The 9,958-nt window shown below is 48.1% G+C and overlaps 1 protein-coding gene across 19 annotated transcripts in view; it reads right to left on the bottom strand.

The window, feature by feature from the left end:
- PARD3 (par-3 family cell polarity regulator) overlaps positions 1 to 9,958 on the bottom strand; it is a 611,947-nt gene that overhangs the window by 19,950 nt on the left and 582,039 nt on the right. For all 19 annotated transcript variants that reach the window (XM_006158308.2, XM_006158309.2, XM_014591497.1 and 16 more), the window contains one exon: positions 3,373 to 3,493. In XM_006158308.2, the coding sequence (XP_006158370.1) occupies positions 3,373 to 3,493 (121 nt within the window). The remainder of the gene's footprint in view (positions 1 to 3,372; positions 3,494 to 9,958) is intronic.

Genomic DNA, 9,958 nt, shown 5'->3' on the forward strand with positions numbered 1-9,958 from the left:
TCATGCTATGGTGCTGTGTTGTGGGGGACCAAAATCCACACGGGTCTCTGCCAGGTTGGAACTATGTGCATGTGTGTGCGCATGCATGTACACGTGTGTGCATGTGTACACATGGGTGTGCGTGCGTGCGTGCGTGTCTGTGAGAACGAGCATCATTTCCACAGGCAGCTGCTGTTTTCTTCTTCAGGCTGACCCTGTGCTCCTTATGCTTTTCAGCCGCTTTGTGCAAATACACATAGTTAAGAACGTATTTACCACACATCCAAAAAGAATCCGCTTTAAGAAATCTAGTAGGAAGACTGAGTCAATTACGCCAGGCACTCTACGCACATTAACATAATTCATTCCCGTTGATGCTTGGAAATGACTCAATTTACTTGATCATCTTGAAAAATGGACTAAATACCTTGAAAAATACCATGCAGAAGAATATGTTGAGGAGACCATGAGAGAGCCTGGTGGCCACAGATGTGCTGAGCCTCTCTGGCAACCTCCCCAGGTCAGGCAGAGACTGCACAGATACAGGCTGCACACTTCCGGTGACCTCTGGGAGGTCCCAGCCTCCTCAGCCGACCACGCCCTTCAAACGATCTGCTTCTCTCACTTTTCCTTCTCCTTTCACTTACAACATTAACCTTCCTCAAACTGATTCGATCACAAAATCTCTTAATCAAACACTTATAAGTGTGTCACTTCATGTAGAGTCGTGGTGGGTGTTGGCTTTTAGGACCAAAAAGGCCTCAGAGATCTCTAGTCTCTAGAAGTTGACGTGTTTCTCAGAATTGGACATGTTTCCAAGTGACTTGTTCCGGAAGGCTTGTTAAGATACAGAGTCCTGGGCTAGCAGGTAGCATGGTGGTTAAGGCACTGGACTCCCATGCAGCGCACTGCAGTTTGAGTCCAGGACCCGGTGGCTTGAAACTCAGGCCAAGTGTGTGTGTTCACATGTGCCCCAAATCCAGAGAGGATAATAGAGAAGAGATTGCAGTATGGCTATACTTCCTTGGGGTAATTTCTTGCTTTCTGTCTCTCTTGCTCTCTCTCTCTCTCTCTCCCTGGTGAGTGCACATGCCCTATAGCAAAAAACTCTCAAAATTAAAAGAAGAAAGATAGAGTCCTGACCTGACCATAGAGGTTCACATCTATTCACAGTAAGTCTTGGGCAGGGCCCAAGAACATGCTCCTATTACCAGTTTCCAGGTGATGCTGGGGGTGCCATCTGCGGCACACTGCAGGAAGCTCTGAGCTACAGCACCAGGTAACTGGACCCACGGAGGCCTCTGCAGCAACCGCCCTACTCAGCTCGCATCTGCTTTCCACATCCAGCTTCCTCCTTTTTTCCTTTTAATTTTTGTGGAGAGGTTTTAGTGTTTTGTTTTTTTTTGTTTGTTTTTCTACAAGGTGCGTGAACTTGCCAGAAAGCCAGAGAGAGCAGAGACACAGAAAGCAAGAAATCACCCCCAGGGGAGATGACCACACCGCAATCCCTTCTCCTCCATTTTCCTCTCGGGATCTTGGGCACGCACACACATACCCCTGGTGTGAGTTTAAGCCACTGGGTCTGGGACTTGAACCATGATTGACTACATGGGAGTCCAGCGACATAGCCGTTATGCCAACTACTGGTCCCAGTTTCTTTTTCAGTTTCCACTTGATCACAGTGTTTAATAATGGACATTCATTCGTCTGCTCTCATCTAGGTTCACGAGAGGTCCTGGGTCCATCCTGCTGCCAACTCTCAGGCTCACCTCCTAGGCTCCTACTGGGTGTCTACTTTGATCTCCCCATGCACATCACTCTCCATTCTCCTTCAGCTGGGCAGTTTACCCTTGCCCAGAGAAGCCGGGATCGTTCATTCATGCGCCTGGTGTGTATTGCCTTCTTTCTTTCCTCCTCTCTTTCTTCCTCCCCTCCTCTGTCTCTCTAACGCACTTTTCTAATGCCATTCTTCCTTCCCCCTCCTTTCCCATGTAACGGGCCCCCTTATATTCCCCACACTTTCTGAACCCCTCACCTTCATGGCATTGTCACCTCCTCAACCTCTGTAACTGGCGTGCCTGAGTGCATGCCCCAGACCACACCGTGTCCCCTCCAAGACCCTGGAGTCCACAGGACACACCGCTTTGACTACAGCCTCTTAACTTGGGAAACGAAAACTCTACACTCCTGACCTTTTCTATGGACTCCCAGGCTACCAAGATAATGTCCCCACACACCCCACAAACCCCAGCCAGGCTGGGCAATGCTGCACAGCATCCTCACCGGGGCTCCGGAGAGCCTTCATGACCCTCTGCTACAACTGTCCCGCCAATCCCTACCACAGAATGTATCTGGCAATTTGCCTTTTCATGCCCAGACCTCTGAGCACTGTTGTTAGGGTCACATTACTGTATGGGGTGGCCTTACAAATGCTCGGAGCTAGGCTTTCCTGCCTTCAGGAGCGTAGGTATTCACCCCCAACTGACTCACTTCCAAGTGTCCCACAGAGTCTTCCAAACCCCTACTACCTCAAACCCCAAACCTGCTCCAACACGCCCACTCCCACGAATCCCGCCGTCTCTATGGCCAATACGAGATGAGAACACAGGTCTGGCATGGAGAAAGCCAGTCAGGGTTTGTCCTGGAAGGGTCGCCCACTGACTGGGCCGAGGATGGATGAGAACAGAGCTGTAGGCAGATAAATAAGGGGGACTCGGCCACCACACAGCGGGCGTGAGGGAGAGCAAAGGTGGGCCACTCGGCACTGTCCCGTGTGCACCACAGACACGAGGCACCCGTGCTGAACTAAGGCATTTTGGTTCCAATTCTGAGAAAGATGAACCTATAGGAAAATATTAAAAATGCATAGTTGAGGGGCCAGCAAGTGTCGTGGTGGTGAAGTCCACATGGCCTATGAGGATTCCAGTCCCAGACCCAGTGGTGTAAAAATCATACTGCTCTGTGTGTGTGTGTGTGTGTGTGTGCGCACACACCCAAAATCCTGAGAGGAGAATAGAAGAGAAGGGATTGTGGCATGGCCATCCCCCAGGGGTGACTTCTCACTGTCCCTCTCTCTGTCTCTTTCTGGTGAATGCATGTGCCCTATGGCAAAACTGTAAAAAAAAAATGCATAGTTGAGAGCAAAAATACATTAGCCTTGTCATAAGGCTAATGAAACCTATTATGCAATGGACAGATGGTGGAACAAGATCTGAAATGAAATTAGTAAAGATGAAATCCAGACAGAGAGGAGGGGAAAGGTCAATATGTTAAAGGTCAAAGGAGTGTGGCTCCACGGTGTCTCGCCGTTTTATGGAAGACGGAGGGCAGCGCTGTGGCCTTTCCCCCGGGAACGCCGGTGGACGGCTCCAGGTGTGCAGGACACGCCCTTACCCAGGGCTGTTCAAAGCTGTAGGTGCGTCTCCGGTCCTCCACGTCCTCGTCCTGCTTCGCTTGCTGGAACTCCTGCCGCAGGCGCTGTATCCGATCGTGGTTGCTAGGTGTTGATCTGTTGCTACGAGAGAGAGAGAAGAGACAGCAATGAACACCCTTCGGAAATATTACCCGTAAATTGCACTTGCTAAGGGAAAAAAATGGCAACTTGCTGCGAAATGACACTATTTAAGAGGAAATGAATTTTTAAAACAATATCTGGGCATTTAAAGCATGCTTTCGTGTGGTTCTGAAGATGAAGGCTTTGTTCAGCTACTACTCAGGAGGGTGAGCAGTATTTTTAGGCAGTCCTATTTTACACTGTTCTTTAAAAGCCTCATTTCCTTTCTGTCATCTGGCAAGGTGTTGGCAGCAAAGTGTTTTTGGAAAGGACATTGTAGTGGATGTCAGAAACATCAGGGTCCTGTCCCAGGTGCTCCACCTTCGTGGTCTCTGGGCTGCCGCTTCTTTACGCGGATGAAGTGGAGATAATCATTTCGCTCTAAATATCAGAGTTGTAGTAATCAAGTGAGATGACACCATAAAATGTGGCCTCACGAATGCGCAGTATTATTTTCATAATGCCATTATCTGAAGCTCCTATTTATGAGTCACCAGAGGGCTATCAACGAAACACAACTCTCACAGCATAAATGAAAAGCATTTTTAAATAAGTTCAGGAGGAGTCTGATTTAACCAGTTAGTTAATAATGGTGCGGCATTCTTTCTGTATAACATCGGGTTTTGTTTGGTTCTCACAAAGAGATTATAAGATCGTATTTCATACGCACACGCACATCCACATTTATAGTTGTAGAAACTGACAAAAAGGTAAACTGGCTGCTGTGAGGTCTCCCAGGGGGTCTGGGGAAAATGAGAGGATCCTGATTTCTGGCTCCTAGTCCAGCCCACGGTTTACCTTGTTATGTGTATCACTCAGTGCAGCATCTATCAGACTCCAAATCACACAGATTTTAAAGCCAGTATTTTTGTAAGAGTAGCAGAGCTCAGTGGCCAACATTGAGCCCATCTCAAATCTTACAGAGCATTTGGTCTATCCCACCCACGAAGACGCCCGGTTTGCATCCCATCGGGAAAAGTATTCCAGCATATCATACACACACTGCCTCCTCAACCAAACCCAGACGTCACAGGCCAAGCACCACAGAGTAGGGGCCAGCAGGTGGTAGGGATTAAGGTGCTGGACTCCCATGTGGCCGACTCGGTGCTAGTCCTGCACCTGGTGGCTTGAAACGCACACTGGGCACATGCGGCATGGCCAGTGCCCCCAAGGGGGGGGGTGGTTTTCACTCGCTCTGCCTCTGCTGTTTTTCAGGTGAGCACATGTGCCCTACAGCAAAAATCTCTCTAAATAAATAAACAAACACATAAATAAAAAAGAAATTAAAAAAAGACCCACATCACATATCTATCATGTAGACCCGCTAAGCTGCCAGCAGGACGGGAAGCTGAAAGCTCTTAGAAGATCAGGATGACCCTTCACGGAGAACACGCTGCCCTGGTTAGATTTGATGGCTACACTCGTGGGTGAGGAGCTGGTGAGAGGCAGCTTAGAACGGGAAAGCCTATAACATTCTTAGACACATTTTGAAGAATTCCAAAGGCTTAAGAACCCCACCCTGAAAATATTCACATGTAGGGCCCTAATATTAGTATCCCCCAAGAACACGGATATTCTTTCAACATGTCGTCTATTGACAGCGTCCCTGTCACCTTTATGTCTCTGTCAATTTCATTAGAGCTTCTGGAATATACTAAAAACACACTCAATTTGTTATAGCCTCAGTCAGCAAAGCTTGTCCTCCCTTTGTCTTTCTTCCAACAAATCTGTTGAACTGACCGGCCTCAGGGTTTACAGGATAACAGGTCTGTAAAATGTGCCTCTTGACTATACCAGGCGTCAGTCCAGACTGGGCACAGCTTCCCAATGCCCCTCTCCACGTTTGAGGCACACAGGTGGCTACTCCCACAGGCTTTAAGAATATATATATATACATGGGACCAGCAGTTAGCGTAATGGCTATGTCACTGGACTCCCACGTAGTCGACCGCGGTTCGAGTCCTGGACCCGGTGGCTTAAACTCACGCCAGGCGCATGTGTGTGCGTGCCCAAGATCCCGAGAGAAGAATGGAGGAGAAGGGATTGCAGTGTGGCCATCCCCCCCTGGGGGGGTGATTTCTCACTTTCTGTCTCTCTGTCTCTGTCTGGCGAGCGCACGCGCCCTATAGCAAAAACCTCTCCAAAAAAGAAAGAAAGAAAGAAAAAGACCAGTTCTGAAGTCACTTCTGCCCATATTTCTAGGTCTGGGCAGCTAGTGAGACTGCTGTTCTCATCCCCTTCCTTTGCTCTCTTTCCTCCTGTGTTCTAGAGACAGCTGCCTGCCTCGTCTCAGACTGGCAACACCATTTCAAGGGCTGGAGCTGGAAAACAGGCTGCAATGCTTTTCATGACTGATGATGATTCCTGAAGACTGGAAGACTGTCACGTATCCTTGGGGAACAGAAGGTGGCATCTGAAGGGGAAATCCTGGCTCCCAGAGATGGAACCACTGCAACTGCTCAGTCCTGCCGCTCGGGCCAGTCTGTAATGGGCCAGAAATTGAAATCTGGGCTTCTAAAGTTCTTGGTCAGCTCTTCTGCCAAGAAAGCTAAAGGAAATTTTAAATATTCATTAGCAATTGTGACTAATCCCTACACATCCCAAGAAACTCACAGGTAGACTCCTTGCCAACTCAGGTTGCCCATTACATATCGATGAGGAACATAAAAAAAAAAAAAAAAGGAAGTGGGTCAGGAGGGAGAGACAAAACTCTTAATGAGGCATCAGTAATCATGATTGATAGTCTGCATGACTGGGATCTATACAGAGGTGGGGGGAACTACAGATGCTTTTTGTGTAAAAAATCCACACAGATGGACACAAGGCAGTCTTAGGCCAAGACTCTCTCTCTATATATGTACATATATGCATACACGTGCACGTACACACACACACACACAGTTCTTTAATTCTCTATGTGAAACTGATGTGCTCACACACACCTGTGTGTTTTTTAACTCAATGCAGAGGGTGGGTCTGGCTCAGTAATCTAGATTTCGTTCTGACAGGATTGAGAAAGGGTGTCTTGGCTAGCACACACAGAGATTCCTACCCCGGCACCATGTGACTTTGAATTACACAGAGCTCCAATCTTTGCTACCTATAATTGCAATGGGGTTGTACCGTCTCCGGTTAGCGGTAGACCACACAGTGCATGAGGCTTCGGAACTTCTGGTGTAGGCACAGCTGGCCCTGCCTGAGGCAGCTGAAACGACCCATTCCCACTGAGTACAGCACCAAGCCCACCTGCAGGGAAGCACCAGAGCCTGCCCTGCACCTGTGCTCCAGGGGCTATGAATCCAGCCCCCCTCGTGGGTAGAGAGAGAGAGAGAGGACATCTCAACAGTGGTCCCCATGTGTGGGGAATCGCCCAGCGAGCCGGCTACCACATGCTGACTGCCAAGGCGCACCTGCAGACAGTCCGCCTCAGGTCTGGGAAGCTGCAAGAAGAACTGCAGGTCTACAGGTAGAACTCTGAAAGCAAGGCCTGGGGCTTCATCGTGGGTCAAATCCTAATGCGCTGGACACACCCACCTGCATTTTGCAGCCAGTGTGGGGATGTGCTAGGTCTGCAGGGAGGCCTGTGTTCTCATGGGCTGCTGCTCTGGAGGGATGTGGGCTGGTGCTTTCTTCCATTTTTATTAAAGAGAAACCAGAAATACAGCTTTTTTCTCCAAATGGGAAATGTGGATTATTTTGTTGAGTTTTAAGAAAACAGGGACCAGCAGGTGGCGTGGTGGTTAAGTGCGCTAGATTCCTACGGACCTGGCAGCTTGCTTTTTCACTCCCCCTATCTTTTTCTCTGGTCAAATTAAAATAAGTAAATAAATAAAATTAAGCAAAATAATTCTTAAAAAAAAGAAAGAAAGCCAAACAAAACGGGTCCGCTGGTGGCCAGCTTGCATCCTCTCCTTGATATTCTGCAGATGCTGCCTATTTTACATGTTGCTTCTGTAGGCATTTTCACTGCACCAGGGAACAGCTAGAAGTCCCCCTGCCCTTGTCCCAAAGAGCAAATATTAAACAAGTGATAACTGGGCCTTGTCCATAGAGCACAGCCTCTCCTAAATTGTCTTCTCCCTCCAATCTGTTCAGACCTGAACCTGGTATGGCTCTTTGCAGGCTTGAGATCTGACCTATCTTTTCAGAGGCGCATATGCAGAGAGAGAGAGAGAGAAGAGTTTGTGATATGACTGATTAATTCTTTATGGATTAAAAATACATTCGCATTTGCATTTTTAATTATGCAAAAGAAATCTGGAAACCTGGAAGAAAGGACACAACTTTAAGACCCAGAATTCAATGGAAGAGAGATTTAGCCACTCATTTTTAAAATAAGGAAGTACCAGCTTGGTATCCACTGTCCTTTCCACAAAAGGAAGAAAAATTACATAAATAAAGGAAAAGAGAAGCTAGATAGAAGGAAGGAAACAAACTGTGGCAAGATTTTTTTTTTCTTTTTTTATTGTAGAGGTTTTCACTATAGGGTGTGTGCGCTTGCCAGACAGACAGAGAGAGAGACAGACAGAAAGCGAGAAATCCCCCCCCCCCAGGGGGGATGGTGACACCACAATCCCTTCTCCTCCATTCTCCTCTCGGGATCTTGGGCACACACACACACATGCCTGGCGTGAGTTTAAGCCACCGGGTCCAGGACTAGAACCACGGTCGACTACGTGGGAGTCCAGCGACATAGCCATTACACTAACTGCTGGTTCCCTGTGGCAAGATCTTCATGTTGCTTAGAAGGGAGAGATAATTATAATCTCTGTTTTTTTGTTGCTTAGTACTTTTTCTTTCTTTCTTTCTTTCTTTCCTTTTTTTTTTTTTTTTTTTTGAGAGGTTTTTGCTATAGGGTGTATGCACTCACCAGAAAGACAGAAAGACAGAAAGTGAGAAAGCCCTCTTTGGTTCTTGGGCACGCATGCACACGCACCCAGCGTGAGTGTAAGCCACCAGGTCCGGGACTCGAACTGTGGTCAGTTACATGCGAGTCCAGCGACATAGCCATCATGCTAACTGTTGGCCCTAGTCTCTGATTTAGGAGAAGAAAAGCTGCCAATGAGGAAAAGATAAAGCTGCTCATCTATTTCTTTAATACCCTCTCTTGGCTGGCTCTATGGCCTCATGGTTACTGAAGCAGGGTCCTGCATGGCCAACCACCAGTTCAAGGCCTGGTCTCGTAGCTTGGCAAACATGCTGGGTACATGTATGTGCATGCCCCAAATCCTGGTCAGATGGAGAAATGGCGAAGGGACTGTGGTGTCATCACGCTCGGTGGGGGATGAGGTGCTTTCTCCCTCTCTTCCCCTCTCCCTCTCTCTCTGAAGAGCGTGTGTACCCTCTGGCAAAACAAGCAAACAGCTCTCCCTTTCTTTCTGTCTTTCCAGATTCTACCAGTAAAATCGAGAAATCGAATCCCACTTTCTTGAAGGCTTTCCCAACTACTCCATCCCCCATGCATTTTTTCCTTTCAATTCTTCTGTGATTGTCCTCTGGCCCAAATACCACCTTACAGCGTTGAGTGGAACTTGCATACGTGTGTGGTTTCCTTTCTTAAGCCTGTGTCTTCATCACAACCATCTATCAGACAGACGTACTGCATGTCACTGGCCTGTGGCAGAGTAAATTGTCCCGATTCGTGAAAGACAGACCTCACAGTGGCCCCCAAGGTCTCTGCAGACCAGTGCTCACACCTTTGTGTAATGCCCTACCCCGAATGTGAGAAGGACCCACACTTGCTTCTACCCAAGGTTATGGAGTGTAGGATGACACTTATGTGACTACATGAGGATGCTGTGTCTGTCTGCTTTGTCTCTGTCCCTCCCTTTTCTGGCTTCTAACAAGGAAGCAGGCCACAGGGATCCCAGAGGTGCCAACAACTACAGGAACAGGGACGGTCCTTCCCCAGTGGGCCCTCCACATGAGCATCCAGCCTGGCTGAGCTTGTCTGCACCCTGATGAGACCCAACCTGAGGAGCTAACGAAAGCATGTCTGAACTTCAGACCCACAGAAACTGATACGAGAAATGTTTACTGTAAGCTGCTATGTCTGTGTTAATATTTCTTGCAGCAAAAGAAAATGAATGTCCCATTGGTGTTGGCCTTGGTCATGTGACTCTTGTAGTCAACAGGAGATGATGCAAACAAGGATTTGAAGTGTGATTGCACGGTGGGTCTGCCCTTGTGTGTTCCTGACTTCCACCACAGGACACACCCACAGTGTAAGAGTAAGAGACACGGTGAGCGAGCCAGATCTGCAGCCTGAAGTCAAACCCACAGGAGCCCAGCCCAGACCAGCCAATCATCAGCCTATCCACAAAAAAGAGATGCTTGTTAGTAGATGCCACTGGGTTTGTAGGCAGTTTGCTCTGCAACAACACTGCAGCAGAAGCTAAGACCCCTCAACTTCCCCTACCCCTACAC

This window comes from Tupaia chinensis, unplaced genomic scaffold (assembly GCF_000334495.1).
Source record: "Tupaia chinensis unplaced genomic scaffold, TupChi_1.0 Scaffold000578_2, whole genome shotgun sequence".
Classification (NCBI taxonomy): Eukaryota; Metazoa; Chordata; class Mammalia; order Scandentia; family Tupaiidae; genus Tupaia; species Tupaia belangeri.